The sequence below is a fragment of the Mesoplodon mirus genome (assembly GCF_964341445.2).
Source record: "Mesoplodon mirus genome assembly, chromosome: 2".
NCBI lineage: Eukaryota > Metazoa > Chordata > Mammalia > Artiodactyla > Ziphiidae > Mesoplodon > Mesoplodon mirus.
In genome coordinates, this window is record NC_138977.1 from 150,038,515 (window position 1) to 150,060,346 (window position 21,832).

Sequence of the window (21,832 nt, forward strand, 5' to 3'; positions counted from 1 at the left end):
GTTATTTTTACTTTTTCCTCTCATACTCTAAGTATCATATATGCCTGGAGCTTGAGGTAAGTTTTTGTTAGGAAAGAATGCTTTCAATTAACATTATATTCCAATTTCACGAAGATTCTCTGGGAAATTTATCAAATAACAATTGTAAAATTATTGTACAACTTTACAATAATTGTAATTGTAAAATAACCTAATACTACAATTGTTTAGAAGTAAAGATTCCAACAAATATTAAAACTAACTTTTTTAAAATTATAATTATAATTTTTAATTATAACATTTGTTCAGCACACAAGATCCATAGAGTCAGTGTGTCTATTTCCCTTTTCAAAATTTACCAGAAGCCCTTAATGAAATGACCATCAGTACTATTAGATTACAGGGATTGCAAATTTTAAACCCTTTAGTGGTCAACGCCATGTTGCTCAATCTCTCAGACTGAGAGTATTCTTCAAAGATAAAAAATTACTATAACTTATAAAAATATTTCCACTAAAATTTGACAGGTCATTATCTATGTCCCCTAAACAATGTACTATGTTTGAAGCTGAATAATTCACTACATCAAAAAAGTTGTTGACTACTAATGTTAATTAGTTCTTAAAATCATATATTTATCTTTATTAGAGTAAAAAAAGAATTGAGAAACCAAGATAAATTATCAATACTTCTGGGATTTCCCTGGTGGCACAGTGGTTAAGAATCCGCCTGCCAATGCAGAGGGCAGGGGTTTGAGCCCTGGTCGGGGAAGATCCCACATGCCGCAGAGCAACTAAGCATGTGCACCACAACTACTGAGCCTGAGCTCTAGAGCCCCAGAGCCACAACTACTGAGCCCGCGTACCACAGCTACTGAAGCCCACGTGTGGGTTGCTTCACAACAACGAAGAGTAGCCCCTGCTTGCCACAACTAGAGAAAGCCCATGTGCAGCAATGAAGACCCAACGCAACCAAAAATAAATAAATAATAAATAAATAAATAAATAACTAAATAAATAAATAAATAAATAAATATCAATACTTCCTGACTTGGGTGTGGGTCAAATATTTTAGTGACACAATGAATTTATTTTTTTATCATGGTATCTCATATAGGCTTTAGAACCAGATATGATCACTTATTATTTATATGTGTGGCTTACAGAAGCTAATAAATGTTTCTGTTTCAGTTTCTAATAGGTTTTTTAAAAATCTAGATCATAATATATACTCTATAAAAATTATGGAAAGGAAACAAGATTAAAATGTATATTTTGATTAGTATACTGCATGGAACAGAACAGGTGCTCATCAAATCTCTAAAATAATCATGGTAGTGTTACTTTTATTTTATTTTATTTTATTTATTTATTTTTGGCTGTGTTGGGTCTTTGTTGCTGTGCGCAGGCTTTCTCTAGTTGTGGTGAGTGGGTGTTACTGAAGCTTCTCATTGCGGTGGCTTCTCTTGTTGTGGAGCATGGACTCTAGGCACATGGGCTTCAGTAGTTGTGGCTCACGGCCTAGGTAGTTGTGGCTCACAGGCTCAGTAGTTGTGGCTCACAGGCTTAGTGGCTCCACAGCATATGGGATCTTCCTGGACCAAGGATCAAACCCATGTCCCCTGCATTGGCAGGTGGATTCTTAACCACTGTACCACCAGGGAAGCCCCGTTACTTTTGAGTAATAAAGGAAAATTAAGGTATTTCTCTAATTTCTTGCAAAAATCATACTCTTACCATGATTACCTGATTAAGTCTAAACCCAAGTACATTTTATGTGTACTTAAGTAATAATTATTCCAACTTTTAGGTTGTAGATGACTTAATAAGACAGTTACCTTCTTTCAGAATTCTATGATTTAAATTTTTAAGTTTAACACACATACCAGTGTGCCACTTTTTAAAAGCAGGACTAAGTCTCAAGGACTAAAGGCAACATTAGATGATTTGTTTTAATTACTAACTGTAAGTAATTGCAGTGATTCTATATAATTAATTTAAATAAAAATGAGAAGTAAAAAGAGATGTGACAATGTTAATATATGGAAATATCATCTGACTTCTCTCAGCTCTAAAAAAGTAAATTAGCTTTCTGATGAAATTATGCGCTATTTTGTTAGTTATATTTTGCTTATAAAATATCCTTGCTCCATTGTATGATTGAGTACATGTAAATACTATAAAAATAATACAAGATAGCCTTCATTCATTTTCTTTCCCTAAAGAGAACACACACATTTTTACTCATGGGGACCAGGTGATCATTTATCATATTCCACTGTAAAGCCACCAGGTCAAGTTTTAGTATCCTTCATGTGTAGGGCTAGACATATGTTTCTATTTTCTTAACTCCATACCTCTGCCAAAATTAGATCTAAAAATGTCTAAAAGTAATTCTCTAGGGTTCTACTTATAATAAAAAGGAAGTCAGATTGCCATTGCCAGATAAAATGAAGGTTACCCAGGTCAATTTGTTTCAGATAAGCAATGAATGATTATTTAGTGTATATCCCATGCAATAATTTTTAGTATATCTATGTCCCAAATATTACGTGGGGCATAATTATTATTTATTATTCATTATTTATCTGAAGTTCATACATGAGGCATACTTATTCATTATTTATTATTTATGTGAAATTAAAATTTAACTGGTTCCCTGTATTTTTATTTGCTGAATCTGAGGAAGAGGAAGACAAAATTTATTTTGGAGAAAATATACAAAACAAATACTTCAACAACCACACCTTATATTTTAATTGAAGGATCAATGGATCTCCAGTCCCCTAAAAATGCAAAGCCAACCCATAAAGAACTTTATGTATATGGAGAGAAGAAAAGAAGTAGCTCTTCCTCCAAATCTAGATAGTTTCTACTGCTCCTGGCATACTTTCCATTCTGATATACATCTCATAAGTAGTTGACTCTTAGGAAATCTCTAAGAATTAGAGGGTAGTGGGCTGTCTGAGTTATAAAAATTTAGAGGTGTCATGAATAAATGCACTATCCACCAAAGACTAACAAATTCAGTTTAAAAAAATATATCCTTATCTTCTGAATCACAGCTAATTGAACCAGAATTGGGTACCACATTCAATCAAAATCTCTTCACCAGGGATTTGTAGTTTGAACCATATTCATTTTCTTTGTGTGACTGGACCTGAAATATGCAAAACCATGGCATTTGATAGGGTCTCCACTTACTCATATGCTGCCTTTTAGAAACTAGAAGTCACCCTTTCTAGGACAACTCAACCATGAGGGTTCACAGCCTGGCTAGCAGAGCTAGATTGTATTTTAGACTGTGTTGAAGGCTGGACACCCTTGTGCAGTCAGCAACCTGTGCAAACTTATGGGATTGCCTTGCCACTTTATGTCATGCAATGTAAAAACTACAGCACAGAAAGAGGTGTAAATGAAAGATAGAGTAAGAAAGTACTGCTAGCTCTTTCATGTTTTTCCATTTCTAAATTCCAAAACTCTCTGAGACAAAAGTTTATTTCTCTTGTGTTTTGTAAAATGTTCTTGAATTTTTATAATAAATTCTTCCATTTTGCTTAAGGTAATTCAAGCTTATTCTTGACACTTGAAAGCAGAAAATTGTAATTAGTTACATAAATATTGGTTTTAAAGTAATGTCTTAGGAATCACTGGCAGATTCTACAAAATTCTGGCAATAATCTATATTCAATTGACATTTGAATACACCAACATGCCTTCCTTTTATTTCTGGATTGATCTTGGCTTCAGAGGCTGACAAATTCTTCAGTGAACAAAAAGGATTGCCTTCAGTTGTATCCAGAATTAATTTAATTTGCATTCACTTCCTATGCATAATGAGCTCCTCAGGCTGGACTATAAACTGTGTTGTTTGACATAAAATGCCTTTTCCTTCACTGGAACAATTTGTAAATACAGAATTGGAGAGGTGGTAAAGAAGGAATCAAAAGTTATATAAAAACAGTGTAATGACGTGAAGGCAAAAAAACCCAAAAAACAAAAAACAGAGGAATAAATAAGAACAAGAATGGAACCACTTGGTACCTCTCTGGGAAGTAGCTTATAGCTCATCAGCTTTTTGTTTTGTTCTGTATTGTTTTGTTTTTTTATGAGGGTGGAGAAAAGCTCTGCTTTTTCATAAACTGTAGCATCTTAGGTCTTCACAGAGCCATTTTCATAGACATATTTACTTTCCTTCCAGGTGGCCAAATAGGGAGTTATTTTTTTGCTGTCTTTCTGTCATATTACATGAGAGGCTAACTCACTGTAGCACACGGTTCATTACAGACATCTTTTGTATAATCATGTGTTGACAAGCATCCATTTCACACATCACCCAGGGGATGTCCCCGCCATTATTTGTTGTGAGGTAGATAGTTTTCCTTCTTTTTTTTTTATTTTTATTTATTTATTTATGGCTGTGTTGGGTCTTCATTTCTGTGCGAGGGCTTCCTCTAGTTGTGGCAAGCGGGGGCCACTCTTCATCGCGGTGCGCGGGCCTCTCACTATCGCGGCCTCTCTTGTTGCGGAGCACAGGCTCCAGACGCGCAGGCTCAGTAGTTGTGGCTCACGGGCCCAGTTGCTCCGCGGCATGTGGGATCCTCCCAGACCAGGGCCCGAACCCGTGTCCCCTGCATTAGCAGGCAGATTCTCAACCACTGCACCACCAGGGAAGCCCATTTTTTCCTTCTTATCTCACAACAAATAACAGTGACAATCACAGTTCGGGTTAAATAAATACTTGGCCATTAGAGAAATTACCATTTCTTCAATTTGAGCTAAGAAATTTAGGATAGGTTAAAGTCCCAATAACTATTTTCTTGTACTTCTACTTAATCTCATTGTATATCAATAAGAATCCTGAGAGTAAGTGTCTTAACTTCACTGGATTGACTTTAAAATTTTTTCTGATATATAGTCACATATAAAACAAAATTTTATTTTTTATTCAGTGATTATCTGATTTCTGCATCTTTGTAGTATCATACATTAAATTCTTAGAACAGGCTTTGGAATCCAGGAGACCTAGATCAAATGACAGTTCTATTTGCCTTCTAAGGTGTGACCTTATGAAAGCAAACATCCTGTTAATTGAATCTTGTTTGCCCAAAAGTACACTAGGTATAATAAGCCTTACTTTTTATGATTGTTGAAAGGATTAAAAACAATATCTGTAAAGTGGTTAGCAAAGTATTTGACACATTGTAGATGCTAAATAAATGATAGTCATTATGGAAGGAATGCAGATGAGTCTGAAAATTTATTTTAGGTCTCATTTTTTTTAACATGTCCTCATTTTTAATATAGAATATGACTAATGGAAATCATAGAAGACTAGGGAAATGGGCTTGGAGGAGAAGCCTCAGTGAGTGAAACAGTCAGGAGACCATTGCACAAAGACAATAGACTCCCTCTATGATGATGGCATATAAGTGGGAAGGAATAAATCCTAACGGGTATTTTTAAAACAGATATTTTTAATATAGAATTTACAGGATGTGATAATGTTGGAAATGGGGAATATAAAGAAAAAAATCAAACATTACTCCAAGGATTGATTTTGAATAAGTGGGGAAATGGTACCATTAACATAAATTGAGACTTTGGAAAGGATATACTTTGGCATCAAAGCATGAAGTGGGATATAAAAATGAGCATCTCTGAAGAGCTACGGAGCTGGGGACCATGATGTGGGAGTTACTTACATGAAGGCAAGAGACAAGATCTTTGACAGTGTTATACACTCCAAAGTAGTGGCAAAGGCCTTCGTTTAAACAAAAAGGAAGAAGAACAGGTAGAAAAATGAATAATAAGCAGTGAGAAAACCAGGAGAACTGGAACTGAATAAGTCAAAGAATGACAGTTTTAAGAAAATCTACATGATTGGTTATGTATATTTCTACAGATTGCCATGAAAATGATGTTTCGGTCAAGTTGCCTGGATTTAGCCATTGGGAGTCCTTGGTTATTAGTAGGATCCTCGAGCGGTAGAAGGACGGAAGCCAGATTGCGCAGACTTCAACAGGTGGCAGTGTAGCTATTGATAGAACACACGTGAGTATGAACCTTCTTTACATTTCAGGGGATCACCTGGAATCTGTCTTTGCCAGACTGTTGGAAGACCCTGGATTGAAGTTCGGGAAGTAGACCTTGGGAATATGCTAAAAAATGAGATGGGCTGAGCGTTAAGGAAAAGTGTTTCCCTCTAGTCACTGGAATATCTAGTAAAGACTTAGGATTTTATCATTAACTTCTCCCCCTTAACATTTAGTCAGATTTGCAGATAGATCCTAACCTGGATTAGCCCTAAGATTAAATAAGAAACCTAAATTGAGGAATAAGGGTACCAGAGCCAGGGAGAAGCAAAAACTGAAGACGAGGCCTCCGAGAGAGAGGAAGGATGGGCTCAGCCAAAATTCTGTGGCTACGTGAGCAGTATGTTTAGAAAATGAGTCACCTAGCCCTCTGGAAAAGCAGCTGTTGACTGGTTAATACTATTTGACACTTGGAGATTAGTGTGGTTAATTAGTGAAGCAGGAAATTCAGCTGGTTTTCCCCTGAAGCCAAGTGACTTCTGTAGTCTTCTGTAGTTTGTTCATTCGCATTGTTCCTCCCCTTAAAGAGCAACCAGTCTTAAGGAGCTAAATATTTTCAGAGTTATCCATTTGAAAAATATAAAGTATATCTATGAGTGTCTAGCTGTGGTGTGTAAAATGAATAAACATATGGAAGATAATATACAGTGATTAAAAAATACAGGCCCTGAGGTTCAGCTTATGTGGGCTTGATTCCTTACCTTGTCACTCCCTTTGGACACACAGGTCCATTCCTATTTCCTTGTTTGTAAAATGAAAGTAATAGAAAACTATCTCAGAGGGTTGTGAGTTATAGTAAGTACTCAATAAATGTTATCTATTAGTATCAGATACTCTGGAGAGTAACTCCAACTGGTCCTTGTTTCTAGTGAGAAATAAAGTTATTTAAACACTTAGTGCCCCAGTTTTCTCATTCCTAACATGAAAAGTATCATGTATCTTACATGGTTACTGTGAAACTATGTCATGAAAAGAGTAGCTATTATATTCCTCCATCCTATTTCCCCATCACCAAACAAGGAAACTTTAAGGAAGAAACCTCAGAGTTTATCAATTCTAAACTTTTCTGATTTTGAAGTACATATTCCAATTCCCCAATATATGCAAATTCAAAAGTTTTATTTCTTCATAGCATTCATTGTTTTTATTACACAAGTAGAATGTGTTCAGTGAGGAAAAATGTGAAAATACTGGGAAAAAAATTCATTCATATTCTTACCCCTAAAGATAAAAAGATAAGCACAGTTAAAATTTAGGAGGTTGTCCTTTGAGAATTTCATCTCTCTCTCTCTATCTACCTATCCATCCACTCAAACAACCAAACATATCAAACTGGGATTAAACTAAATTTAACTAAACTGGGATTAAAGTAAACTCTTTAGTAACTTGAATTTTTAGTTAACATGGTGTGACATTTTTCAATGCCAGTACTTTGCTACAGTCACTTAATGCAATAATAGCTTCATATATTTCATTGTATGACTATGTCAATGTTTGTGAAACTACTTCCTGTGTTTACCTTGTTGAGCTCCTCAAAATATCTTCAGTCTTTTAATAAAGCACTCTCGGGCCTCCCTGGTGGCGCAGTGGTTGAGAGTCCGCCTGCCGATGCAGGGGATACGGGTTCGTGCCCCGGTCTGGGAGGATCCCATATGCCGCGGAGCGGCTGGGCCCGTGAGCCATGGCCGCTGGGCCTGCGCATCCGGAGCCTGTGCTCCGCAACGGGAGAGGCCACAACAGTGAGAGGCCCGCATACCGCAAAAAGAAAAAAAAAAAAAAAAAAAAAAAAAAAGCACTCTCAACTCATTACAATAGGGAGAACACCACCTTGACCGGGTCTTGGCAGTGTTTCAGAAAGAGGTAATCAGAGGTGAGATATTTATAGAATTTGGGGTCTGGCCTGAAGAAGTTTAAGGAATCTTTCAAGAAGGGAAATGGAGAACTGGGCAAAGTTTAAAATTGGTGGATACTGTGAAGTTAGTCTTGACAACTAAACTGATGAGCAAGTTATTTGGTCAGAGGAGCAGATTATTGTCTCTAACCGTTTGATCTGAAGAGATTTCCTGAAGCAAACAGTAAAGTTATTTACTGATTTATAGTACTACCTTACGTAGGCAGAGTTTTCCTAAAAACAAAAAAATAAAATCTAAGTCATGTTGACATCAGTAGTCTACATACAGTTTAATCTAATTCATATTAACACAGATGGTCTTAATTATCAATGTGGTTTTTATTATTTTAATATTAGTTTTCCCAAATGTATTTTAAATATTTATTTATTTCTATTTTCACCAACACCTCCATCTAAATCCAAGCCATCACTTTCCTTTACCTTGCCTTTTAAGCTGATCTTTTTATATTGCTAACACTCATCTTCCACAAGGCAGCCAGAATGAACTTTATGACAAGAAAATCACATCCATTCTTAAATCCTTTCAGTTTTTCCATACTGCTCTTCATCTAGTTTTTCTTTTTCTTTTTCTTTTTTTTTTTTTTTCGCGGTACGTGGGCCTCTCACCGTTCTGGCCTCTCCTGTTGTGGAGCAGAGGCTCCAGACGTGCAGGCTCAGCGGCCATGGCTCACGGGCCCAGCTGCTCTGCGGCATGTGGGATCTTCCCGGACCGGGGCATGAACCCATGTCCCCTGCATTGGCAGGCGGACTCTCAATCACTGCGCTACCAGGGAAGCCCTTCATATAGTTTTAAGTTCCCCATGAGAGCCTCTCTGATCCACTCCTACAGCCTTATTCTATTCACTGCACCCTAATCCAGTGGACCTCTTTTGGTGCCTTGAATTTGCCGTGTTCCATCTACTAGAATGCTTTTCCCTGTACTTTCTTTTATCTAGTTAATTCCTACTTATCCTTCAGATATCATTTTGCTCATCCTTCTCTTACCAAGACAAACATTATACATTCTCATAGTTCCCTATATTCTTCCTTCATATTATTTAATTTTTTATGAATAATTGATTTAATGCCCATCTCCCCCACTCAAAAGTAAGCCCTATAAAATTAGGGACACTACTTATTTTGTTCTACATTACATCATCTGCGTCCCTGGCCTAATACAGAAACACACGATTTATACAATAAATGTTGCAGAATCGGTGGCATAATTCTTCACATTGAAGCTGCAGGAGTGTTTTGTTTTGTTTTCTATGTACTTTGATAACTCACCCAGCTTAATTGCCTCCACCTTCAAAAACACCTTTTCACTCTTAATTTGAGGGCACATCTTCTTTGTTAAATGAACTAAATAATTGTGAAAAGAAGTGTTGCTCACAAATAAGCTACTAATTGAAGCTCTTTTTTTTTCTTCACAGATATAATAGAAAAGCATTAAAAATGGGAGGTTTTAGAGAGAAATATTCCTTGCAGGGGTATTGCTATAGCTTCCAGAAATTCTAAAAATCTTCCCTATTGAAGGAAAATTGTATTTGTGTGTGTGTGTGTGTGTGTGTGTGTGTGTAGTAGGAAGTGAGAATGGTGAACTGGTTCTTTTATTTAATTTTTTAACTTGAACAATATAGCTACGTGTTCTGACTGGAGTTGGACCATTCTAAAACAGCTAACTCTCAATTACCACAGTAATGGAAATGGGCACGATGTGGAAAAACAAAATATGGTCATAACCCAAATCACTTATTTCCATTCATTCATTCATTGTCATTTTATTCATAAGCTTTGAGCTATAGTAATACTTTATATTTGTGCAGTACTTTTGATTTTAAGAGTTTTTTTTACATACTTTGTTTTAGATAGGGTAGACTAACCTACAGAAAGAGACAGGATCCTCAAAACTCAGTTCCCTTAAGAACAGGAAGTTTATTTATTTGGTCAAGAGCAGTGTTCTGGGTTAGCAGCAGCTCAGCTCTTATGAAGGCTTTCAGGGACCCAGGCTGACACTGGCTCTGCCATCTTCAACAAGATACTTACAGGACTGCCCTAGGAATTACTGTCACAGTCATTGAGGAAACATGAAAAACATTAAAGAGCATGCACAGGGTCTGGAACCTCGAGTGGTACACATCACTTCTGCTCACATGTCTTTGCCAAGAACATAGTCTGGAGGCAGGGAACTCTGGGAAATGTATTCTGCCTATGTGTACAGCTCCACCCCTATTTCTGTAGAAGGAGTATAGTACAGATTTTGGTTGGTAGTTTTAGTCACATGGATTATCTCATTGGGCAAATAGATTTTTAAAACCTCTTCTCTTTCTACTTCTTGAAAGAATAGGGACTTCCCTGGAGTCACAGTGGTTAAGAATCTGCCTGTCAATGCAGGGGACACGGGTTTGAGCCCTGGTCCGGGAGAATCCCACATAGCGCAGAACAACTGAGCCTGTGCACCACAACTACTGAGCCTGCGCTCTAGAGACCACGAGCCACAACTACTGAAGCCCACGTGCTTCGAGCCTATGCTCCGCAACAAGAGAAGTCACCACAATGAGAAGCCTGTGCACCGCAACAAAGAGTAGTCCCCGCTCGCTGCAACTAGAGAAAAGCCTGAGCAGCAACGAAGACCCAACACAGCCAACAATAAATTAAAAAAAAAAAAAAAGAGGGGCTTCCCTGGTGGCGGAGTGTTTGAGAATCTGCCTGCCGATGCAGGGGACATGGGTTCGAGCCCTGGTCTGGGAAGATCTCACATGCCACAGAGCAACTAGGCCCGTGAGCCACAACTACCGAGCCTGTGCGTCTGGAGCCTGTGCTCCGCAACAAGAGAGGCTGCAACAGTGAGAGGCTCACGCACCGCGATGAAGAGTGGCCCTCGCTTGCCGCAACTAGAGAAAGCCTTCACACAGAAACAAAGACCCAACAGAGACAAAAAATAAATTAATTAATTAAAAAAAAAAGTAAAGTGTGAAGATATAAGATAGGATAATATTTATTAAAAATAAGAGAAAGAGAATAAATGAGCATGGTAACCAACTTCTGCAAAGCAAATAAGCAGAGAGATAAGAAATATCAGAGGCCTTGATGATTTAGGAAATGAATAAGTAGTATCTGAATAATAAATTATAATAAATAATAATAAATTAACCGGGCCTGTCATGCAAATAGGACAGAAGTTACTATAATTATACAGGATTGGTGATAATAGACTGACTAAGAAAGTACCTTTCAAAATCTATTCTGAGTCCAGTTTGCCTTGTCTACCTGATACATAGCATATAGGAAATCCTTAGCATTGGCCCCTACATGATGAAAACAGAAATTTCAAATTTTGGCAAAGGTAATTTATTGAAGTTTAAACCATTCATTTTTTTTGAAAAAGTTAAGTTTTGAAAATGAAGAGTGTTGACGTAGATGCTGCCTTCCTCTGAAGTTACATGAATCAAGAGAAGAGGGTCGACTTAAAACAACCCACGCAACTTAAGAGTTGTGAGTTTAAGTTTTATTCAGGGTCTTACCGCAGACTGTAGCCCAGGAGATAGCTCTGAGGAACCACTCCAAAGAGGTAGGGGAGGAACTTGTATATATGTCATTTTTTTGGCTATGAAATACATGTAATTGAGCATATATCTTGGTAAAAGATTACTGCTAATTACAAAACAGATATGTCAAGTTAATGATTTTAGTACTTTTCTATATATGAGAAGATGCAACAAGGGAGAAGCATTTTCTGGAATGCAATAGACTAGTAAGACAGATGATCCAGAGAATTTTTAACAGGGCCTAATGCAGACATAGCACATGAATGGCCTACCAATGAAATCCTTGCCTGATATAGGAATGAGCCTTCCTAGAGCCATTGGACAAATCAGTCACTAAATACCTCCCAAACCTTGGTTGACTTTATGACCTAAAGGAGGCAAAGGGGATTGTGAACAAAAAAAGAACAAAGAGGCTTGCTCATCATTCAGTTATGCAAGGCTTAAATCACAACCCACTGCAGTGGCCCACTGACAGCGCCCCCTGAAAGGAATTCAGGATGAAAAACAGAATGAGGTGCTCTGTGCTTTAGATAAACAGGCCACTAGATAGTTAGATGCTTATCAGGAAGAATTTCAATGACCTCAGATTAATGCAGTTAGGAGATTGTTTCAGCAAACTGGTTAAGAGATGATGATGGTTTGGTCTAGAATGCCAGGGATGAGAAATGAAGTGAAGTGGATAGATAATTCTAGAAATGTTTAGGAATCATGGCGTAGCATGGGGACAAGAGAGATGAGTCCATGAAATTAACCAGGTCCAAACCAGGAAATGCGTGGTAGGGTATATGAAAGATTTGGGGCTTTTTTTTTTTTTTAAGGATATGTGATGAACTAATAATGGTATCTACCCTGAGGAGAGACACATTAGATTTCTTTAGTGTAAGTTCACTAAAGAAGGGTGACTTAATGCCTTAAGATAAGTGAGAAAAGCTGATGGCTTAAAAGAAGGCATTTGCAGTGGGTATGGCATGAGGTGTGTGGACTTGTCATTGGCTGTGGGAGGGAAGGGAGAGGGACCGTTACAGGTGACCCTCAAGTCTTGCTGAGATATGGAGGAGGTGCAGATAGATAGGGAAGATGGGAGATTAATTTTTTTTTTCCTGCGGTACGCGGGCCTCTCACTGTTGTGGCCTCTCCCGTTGCAGAGCACAGGCTCCAGATGCGCTGGCTCAGTGGCCATGGCTCATGGGCCCAGCCGCTCTGCGGCATGTGGGATCCTCCCGGACCGGGGCACGAACCCGTGTCCCCTGAATCGGCAGGCGGACTCTCAACCACTGCGCCACCAGGGAAGCCCCAGGGAGATTAATTTTTAACATGTTGAATCAGAGGTAGATTCTCTGGGAGGAAACTTCCAATAGGGAGCTGGCAACACAAGTCTGAAGCTTGTGGAGAGATGGGAGTTGGAGGTAAAGATTTCATTCATTAGCATTTTTGATATCTAGCTGACTTGGTTTTTCCCTTCTTCATTCTCTATGTGCCTGAAAGTAAGGAGGGCCTTACTTGACCCCTTGGGAGTTTATGTCCCTTCTTCCCCCCTCCCCCATAGCTGGTGGTCAATGACTGCCTGGTGAAGGAATGGGAAAGTCCTTGCCTGAAGGGGAACAAAATCTGGGTGTAATTTACACTCCAGCTGGTGGATCAGGCTTCGGTTGGGACTTTGCCTGAAGGCACATGCTGGGTTTTTTGTTTGAGTTTATTTTGTTTTTGCCCTGCTTCTCCATTTCCTTACCCTTCTCTCTGAGAGCATTGCCACAATAACTCTCTCATCTTGCCTAAGGATCTACACCTGGAGAGGCGAATTTAAGACAGAAAATAATCAAGATAATGAGTTACTAAGGTGGCCCCGGAAAGGTGTGTAAAATAAGAAAAAGGGTCGCCTAAGACAGAATCCTGAGAGCAACTATTTACCACAAAGATGGAGAAAAACAGCCACCAGGAATGAGCCTGAAGAAAAGAGGAGACAGAATTGTGGGCTGGCAGGTGAGGTGCTGTGAGTAGAGAATGTGGCATCAGACAAGGAAACCAACAGAGATATTCAGGTCAACAGTATAAAATGATACAGAGAGGTCAAGTTATGTAAGGAGTGAAAAGGATCCATTAAATATAGCAACAAAGAGGACTCATTACACCCTATTAAAGATTGGGCATTTTTAATATTTTGGAAGACAAAGACTAATGATAACATATATTCTTTTTTTTTTTTTTTAATAAAAGGTATTTTTGAGCACCTATTAGGGCACAAGCCCTGTGCTAGTGCTGTGGTGAAGGACTGAATGGCAGTTCCTTGCCATGAAGGGGCCAATAGCCTAATTACAGGAGTGGTAAGTGTTGCAACAGTAGTAAATGAAAGTCATAACCGGTGCACAGAGTGACGCCAAAAGCTCGGCCTCTGTACCCTGCTGTCGAATCAAATCTCAGAGACAGGGTTTTGGGTGAAGTAGAAAAGAATAGCTTTATTGCTTTGCCAGGCAAAGGAGGACACAGTGGCTCCTGCCCCAAAAAACTGTGTCCCTGGGAGGGAACCTGGGAGGATTTGATGGGGAGTTTTATAGCAACAGTTCAAGGGTGGGGCTGCTGATAAGATTAGGATGTGTGTAGGGCCTGCACTCCTCTAATCTGGTCTCAGGTAATATATATATATTTAAAATTAATTAATTAATTTATTGGCTGCATTGGGTCTTCATTGCTATGCATGGGCTTTCTCCAGTTGTGGAGAGCGGGGGCTTCTCTTGTTGCAGAGCACAGGCTCTAGGCACACAGGCTTCAGTAGTTGTGGCACGTGGGCTCAGTAGTTGTGGCTCATGGGCTCTAGAGCCCAGGCTCAGAAGTTGTGGCGCACATGCTTAGTTGCTCCACAGCATGTGGGATCTTCCCACAGGCATGTAGGATCTTCCCAGGCCAGGACTCGAACCCGTGTTCCCTGCATTGGCAGGCAGATTTAACCACTGCACCACCAGGGAAGTCCTTGTCTCAGGTGTTCTTGATGAGTTTCTCTAGTTCCTTTAATGTTGCCTCAGGTGATTTCTTGGCTGCTCCTCTCTTGATTAGCAACTGTTAGAATCTGCCCTTTGGAACTCCCTACAAACAAGAAAATGGGGGACAGAAAGGCTTCTGTGCCCAGGAGCCCCACAGGGTCCTGCTCAGTTTTGGGAGGAATACTCAGCATCTGCTAATTTGTTTTCTTTGTTAATGACTCCACAATCTTTTACAGTTGTTTCAATTTTTTTTTTTTTTTTTTTTTTTGCGGTACGCGGGCCTTTCACTGTTGTGGCCTCTCCCGTTGCGGAGCACAGGCTCTGGATGTCCAGGCTCAGCGGCCATGGCTCACGGGCCCAGCCACTCTGCGACATGTGGGATCTTCCAGGACCGGGGCACGAACCCGTGTCCCCTGAATCGGCAGGCGGACTCTCAACCACTGCGCCACCAGGGAAGCCCCCAGTTGTTTCAATTTGTACATCATATTCAATATAATTTCCTGCTACGGTTCCTTTAGCAGTGGTAGGTATGTATGTATGTTCATGGAGGATAGTACGTTAACCCGTATACTTGAAAGTAATGGGAAAAGAGCTACTATTTGATTGGGTGGCTATCGTTTATTTTCTTGTTTATTTGCACATTTTTTATTTTGAGTAAAAATAAAATTCTTTCAGCACCTGATGAAGCAAAGGAAACCTTTTCTATTACTACCTTTTGTTTTATGAATAATTTCTTTTTTAATAAATTTTTTAATCATTGTGTTCTGAATTCACAGCATTTTAAAATTTATTTATTTTATTTATTTTTGGCTGTGTTGGGTCTTTGTCGCTGTGCACGGGCTTTCTGTAGTTGCGGCAAGCAGGGGCTACACTTCCTTGTGGTGTGCGGGCTTCTCATCGCAGTTGCTTCTCTTTTTGCGGAGCACGGGCTCTAGGTGTGTGGGCTTCAGTAGTTGTGGCTAGTGGGCTCTACAGCACAGGCTCAGTAGTTGTGGTGCACAGGCTTAGTTGCTCCGTGGCACGTGGGATCTTCCCAAACCTGGGCTTGAACCCGTGCCCCCTGCATTGGCAGGCGGATTCTTAGCCACTGTGCCACCAGGGAAGTCCCAACAGTTAATTTCTTCATCTGTAAATTTATCTTGCACAAATGGATGGTGTGGCGAATAGATTATTCACTTACTTGTAGACTGTATTTGTGTCGGGCTCTATGTGGTTGTTACTGTACCTTAGGAAGACTAACTGAAAAAAGCAACAGCAAATTGCTTTGTTCTCTTTGCCTCTAAAACTGCAGTGAAGAGTGGCTTACAATACAGACACTGCTAAAATTCTCACAGAAATATACATACTACCGATGGATTCGGCCTTTGGGGGTGCTATGGAGATCGTCATCTCTTCATTGTTTCTTGTATGTAACTTTGTAGCAAGGGAAATGAATGACTGAATAGCTGTTTTGTTTAAGTATTAGAAATGTATCCCTTCCTAGTGGGACTACTGAAGTCTTGCAATTTTTATCTACAAGAGTTCTATCTTTTATTCTCATGTTGTATTTGTATGTAGTGATCATTTTCAGTGTCTTCTGTCTCTTTGCTGTTTGTCAGTTAACACTATCACAAAAAAGGGATGGGATACATTTAGAGCAAGACTTCTTCCTTGTCTTGGCACTGACATGATTTCACCTGATTGAAGTCCAGTAGTCTAGGTAGTGATAGGGCTCTGCTTACAACTACTTTTCAAACCAACAGTGTCCAACCCTAACCCCCCGACCCCTTCCCCTTTGTTTGTTGTTACTGCCTTTCCAGTATTAAAGGGTAAATTTTTAAAGTTGATAAAATTATGAATACTTTGCTTCTGCCTTAGCAAAGTAGAAAGTTAGAAGCTAGAAGTAATACACTGAGTGATCTCAATTTTTGTGTGATTAACTAAATCAGTTGAGAAACCAAATATGCTACTGTTTAGACATTTTTTTTTCATTTTACACATGAAAAATTCACTTTAAGCCACACTTTTCATTTCCTACATTGACTTGTGTCTTCACAATGAGCTCTAGTTATTTAAAACCTTTGGCACTGCCTTTTATTTCAGTGTAAAATTTAGTAAGGCCAATATATCTAAAAAACAGAAATTCCTTCTTCTTTTATGGACTCCAATGACAAGAAAATTAGTACTAGATCCTTTTTTCTTGATGTCAATTATTTGTGTATTTAAAAAATCAATTTCTGTGCATAAACACTTTTAATCATGGGATACTGTGACCATCTTGACTGAAAATGATCACCCTTATAGTAAGATGTCTTAATGGTATGTTAATTATCAACTACCAATTTTAATATGAAAATTGTGATTAATCTAAACCCCCAAATAATTAATTTACCCATTAACAAAATTCACTGGGCAGCTATTATGTGCCAGACACTATTCTAGTTGCTAGAAATAGAGCAGTGAACAACATACAATAATTCATGCCCTTGGGGAGCTTGTGTTCTATTTGGGAAGTATAAATAATTAACAAGAAAAAATGTATAGTACACTATATGGTAATAGGTATTGAGGGGAAAAATAAAGCAGGGAATGGGACTAGAAATCATGTCTGAGAGAGGTGCAGGCATTGATAGAGTGGGCAGGGAAGACCACCACAGTAAGGTAATATTTGAGAAAATATTGGAGGAAGGTGAAGGAATAAGATAAGATGATAACTAAGAGATGAACATTCTGGGAGGCAGAGAACAGCAAATGCAAAGTCCCTAAGCAGAAGCATGCTCCAGGAACGACAGAGGCCAGTGTGGCCAGAGGAGGGTGAGCCAGGGCACAAATTGAGGTAAGAAGGCTAATGGAGTAGGGGTAGAGATTCTCTAGGGCCTTATAAGCCATTTTTAGTATTTTGTTTTTAGTCCAATTGAGATGGGGTGAAGCCTTCATAAGGTTTTGAGCATAAGCATGGTTTGTTCTGACTGAGGTTTTAAGGAGATCATTCTGGCTGTTTGGGCTGAGGCTTGAATGAAGGGAGGCAGGGCAGAAGCAGGAGACCAGGAAGGAGGCAAGAGATGATAATTCATATGGAATTTCAGTGTAACTTTCAAAGGATTACTGTCTTAAGGAGTCCAAACATCAGAAATAACTGTCAGTTTTTCTTAAATAAGAGAAATATTTTAATTAGTACAAAATATAGATCAGGGAACGGTGTAAATATAGATTAAGCAGTGTTTGCTTAAAAAGTACACATTTATTGTCTAACACATTTATTGTCTAATAATAGATCAGTATTAAAACAGTTGTTTCCTTTATTGTATCACACAATCATCATAACCATTTACAATTACGGGTAGTTTGAATAACAGATAAATACAGTAATTATGTAGGCCTCATTACTTGAATATTCAAAAAACAATTTTCTTCCCCAGAGTTGTAAAATTCTATATTATCTTTGTTTTAATTTTACTTCTGTTTCATTTTTAGATTCACATAAGAATATTAAATTATTACATTATAACTTGGAACCATGTTGCTAAATATTTAAGATATATATTAAAAATCTTTAGCCGAGACTATTTTTTTTTCAACTTTCTAGCCCAATTATTAATATTTAGACACCTTGTTTCTTTTCTTCATATAGTTTTTGGTATCTTTTCTTGTATACTACATTTTACACAATATTTGCTTTTTATGGTTAGGAATCAAAATATGTACGAAGTCCAATTTTGTTATAAGCGTTAAAAATTGTGATCACTTTGAGAACTTTGGTAAAAACCTCAGTTATTGGCAGAATAGCATTCCCCAGATCAGGAAATAAGGGAATTAGGATTATGTATGACGGTGGACAAATTCACTAATTAACAGCAGCCTTTGAGAGCAAGAAATAACTCCTTTCAATCTTAGATTCTCTGGACCTCCTATTTACCTTTCATCTTCCAGCTGTGAAATTTTGAATCCCTGATGTCATGCTAACGATGCAAATTAGCAATAGAATTGCAGGTTTTTAAAGTCCCCATGCTGTAAAACAAAAGGCAATAATTTGGAAAAGGCCATTCACAACTCTTTCGGTTTTGGTCTGCTTCTAAGTTTGCAATTGCATAGTTTATTAAAGACAGAGGACTGGAAGGAAGGCCCACGGGTTGTTTTAGCACTCAGCAATTCTCCTATTTTAAATGAAATGGATAGTTTTTTTCCTCGTATTTACTGTAAACAATGACAGATATGCTAATGAATAGCACGTGTTCTTGAACTATAAAGTGATTTTTCAGATAGCCATTTACGGAGTTTACTCAGGTGCCACAATCCCACCAGATCTTTGAGCATACAAGCAAAGCACACACGACCTCGCCTTTTCCTTTTCCCTTTTGCAAAGCGAAAGGCACTAGACCTGTTCACGTGATGCGAGTGACGTCAGACCCTACCAGGTCGCGTGACCGACACCCAACCTTCCCACTACCCCGCCCCCGCCGCCAGAGCAGGAAATCTCGCGAGAAACCGCCTTACTATCAGAACTCACTGAGGTTACAGGGGAGTTTACTCTGTAGGGAAGGTGTGGCCCCGTGGCGGAGTTTTTGCTTTCATTCTGTTAACATTCATGGCCGAAGCAAAGGCCTTTGGGGATTGCCGGAGTCTGAGCAACCCAACCTAGAAAACGGCGGGGGGACGTGGAGAGTGAGGTGGCAGTCATATCAGAAGTGAAACGTGGCACGGCGGGCGTCGCCCCTCGCCGAAGAGGCTGCGGGGGAGGGAGGAACCCCGCGCCGGGCTCCTAGGAGCAGGCGGCGTGGCTTCTGCTGGGTGGGCCCGAGCATCACCGGGAGGTGTGGGAGGCTGGGACCCTTCTCTGGAAACCGTCGACTACCCACATCCGGCCCCCGCTGTGTCAACACCGAGCCGCGCCCAGATGAAGCGCCTGCACCCCTCGCCCCTCCACCTAGGGCACCGCGGCTCGCGCGCCGGCGGGGGTCGGTCCCTAGAGGCCGGCGCCCGCAACCGGGCTGGGGGCCTCTGCGACCCCCGGCAGCAGCCCTCAGCAGTCCACGAGTTACCCCACATATTCCCGCTAACTCAGCCCCACATTTAGGCAGAAGCCTAATTGCGGGTTTAACTGTAATTTTGACGTCTCGCCTCATTCACCTAAAGCCTCTCCCGGCTTCTCCCCCGCACATCCTCCACCCACCTGGTATCTCCCTAGACAGCTCTGCGCGTGTGTGAGGCTCGAGGAGGGAGGAAAGGAGGAATCCACGAAGGGACAGAGTTAGAGTCGCTAGCAGGAGGTGTGGGACCAGCAAGAGGAGGCTTCGCGAGGGAGGGGGTGCTGCCAGGCGCCGGGGGGGAGGCGGAGGCCTGGGGACAGCAGAAGAGGCTTCGCCCGAGACCAGCCCCTTTTCTTCCGCCGCGCAGTCTCGGAGCGGCGTGGGCTCGTGGGGAGCGCGAGGCAGCGAGGTGCCCGCGGTTGGGAGGCCGGCCCTGGCGCACCGCGCGCCCGCGCCTGCTGACAGCTGCAGCTGGGCTCGATCTGTCCGCTCCCGGCTCCGCGGCCTCCGCCCCCTCGGGCTCCCTCCCCTCCGCCTCTACCCCTCCTGCTCCGGTGAGGATCATTTCGCAACTGCTCGCCTCTCGCCCCGTGCCCGGCTGTTTTTCCATTTCCCGGTCCCTCTTCTTGAGTACTTTACCCCTGCATTTGAGGAGAGGGGCAGGAAAGGGGGCGGGTGGAACGACCGGAGGAGAAGAAGGAAGCGAGGCCCGGAGGAGGAGGAGGAGGAGGAGGAGGAGGAGGAGGAGGTGGATCGGCGGACCGTAGGGAGGAGACCCCACGCCACCCTTTCTGGTCATCTCCCCTCCCGCCCCGCCCCTGCGCATACTCCCTCGCTGGCGAGCTACTTTCGGACGAGGAAAGTGAGGGCGGCCCTGGGTGACAGCGCCGCGGGACTAGTCCTGGGGAAGCCGCGCGTCTGCTCGCGTCTTGTCCACCGCGCTCCCAGCCAGGGGTACAGCCCGGACCCAGGATGGCTTCGACTACAACCTGTACCAGGTTCACGGACGAGTATCAGCTTTTCGAGGAGCTCGGAAAGTAAGCGCCTTTGCCGGGCACCCTCACGTCCCCTTTCCAGCAGAGGGCGGGTCGCGTTACCCCCGACCCACCGGCCTCCCGCGTGGGGCGAGGGAATTTGGGAGACGGGAGGAGAGGGAGGAGGGCCCCTGGTGTGTCAGCTCGGAGGAAGGTGCTGTGTTAGTAAGAGGAGGGGACAAAGAAGGGGCAAGACCTTCCACCCCGGCTGTGGCCCATTCCGATAATCCTCAGCCCACCTTCTCCCGCTCCCCCCACCTTTCTGCACCAGAGACTTGGTGGATTTACGATCCCTGCAGTTGTAGCTGTCATCCTGAGAAGTGTGCGAGCGTATGTGTGTGTGTATGGAGAGGAAACAAGAACCCATGTAAAATGCAACATAGATCATGTTTTCTGTAAATAGAGATGCCGCTTGCTTCGCAGGCGTGTCGGCCGTACGACCCACGTACGGATGAGAACTCGCTGCCACAGACGGTGCCATATTTATTGATGCCGAAAGTTCAACTTGGCGTAGAGTCTATTTCGCGTCCAGTAGTTGTTCTGTCCAGGAAAAGGGCCACACCAAGGAACTCGAGCCCCTGTCCCATATCCACGATTATTCTTTGCACTAGATTACTCGCTCATCATCATCCTTCCTAGGATTTACGTGTACATCTTCGCATTCTCTGGGAGGATTTATTTATACAGGCAGCGGAAAAGCCCTTTGGTGACCGGAGAGAGCTTCCCAAGGGTAGCCCAGCGTTGTGTAAAACGACCTCCTACACCTGACTGGCAGAACTATTGTACTTGGTGATGTTAAGGAAGGAGACAGGAGACCTACTGAGAACCTGTGCAAAGAACCTAGAGGCCGAGCCGTGAACCTTAATTTATGTAGCATCAAACCCAAACCCAAATCCTCTGTCGCTAGTTTCAAACATTAAGGAAGGGGCGCGTTTATGTGTGTGTTGTTGTTTTATACAGTTGAATTAAAGGACATGTAAATATCTTTTAAATGTAATGAAAATCATCTCCTTATATATTTATGTTGTCTGCTGTTAAAACATGGAGAATATGTCGGAAGAGCAGCTTAATTCAAATCTCTCCCCTCCCCCAGCCCAAAACAGGGCACAGAGAAATCACCATAGCAGGATTTGTTAAACCCCGCACAAGTGTTCCTAAGACTTACTTTAATGAAAACAATCACCATATTTACTTACTTGGAGCCACATTACTTTTATTTTTTCCTACTAAAATAAATAGGCAGCAGATTTTTTGCTGCTCCGCCTCAGCTCTGCTCTTTGCAGGGTTTCTTCTCAGAGCATTTGG

At 41.1% G+C, this 21,832-nt stretch overlaps 1 protein-coding gene and 1 long non-coding RNA gene across 9 annotated transcripts in view; both read left to right on the plus strand.

The window, feature by feature from the left end:
- The window catches only part of LOC309813017, a 103,610-nt gene extending 95,666 nt beyond the window's left edge, over positions 1 to 7,944 (plus strand). Inside the window, exons 3-4 of the long non-coding RNA XR_014295437.1 lie at positions 5,884 to 6,032; positions 7,889 to 7,944. This is a non-coding gene — a long non-coding RNA (uncharacterized lncRNA). The remainder of the gene's footprint in view (positions 1 to 5,883; positions 6,033 to 7,888) is intronic.
- Positions 7,945 to 20,250: 12,306 nt separating this feature from the next.
- Positions 20,251 to 21,832, plus strand: part of CAMK2D (calcium/calmodulin dependent protein kinase II delta) — a gene marked incomplete at its 3' end in the record, with an annotated part of 288,766 nt that continues 287,184 nt past the window's right edge. For all 8 annotated transcript variants that reach the window (XM_082611545.1, XM_082611548.1, XM_082611541.1 and 5 more), the window contains exon 1: positions 20,251 to 20,530. In XM_082611545.1, coding sequence (XP_082467671.1) covers positions 20,466 to 20,530 — 65 coding nt within the window. In that variant the 5' untranslated portion in view covers positions 20,251 to 20,465. The remainder of the gene's footprint in view (positions 20,531 to 21,832) is intronic.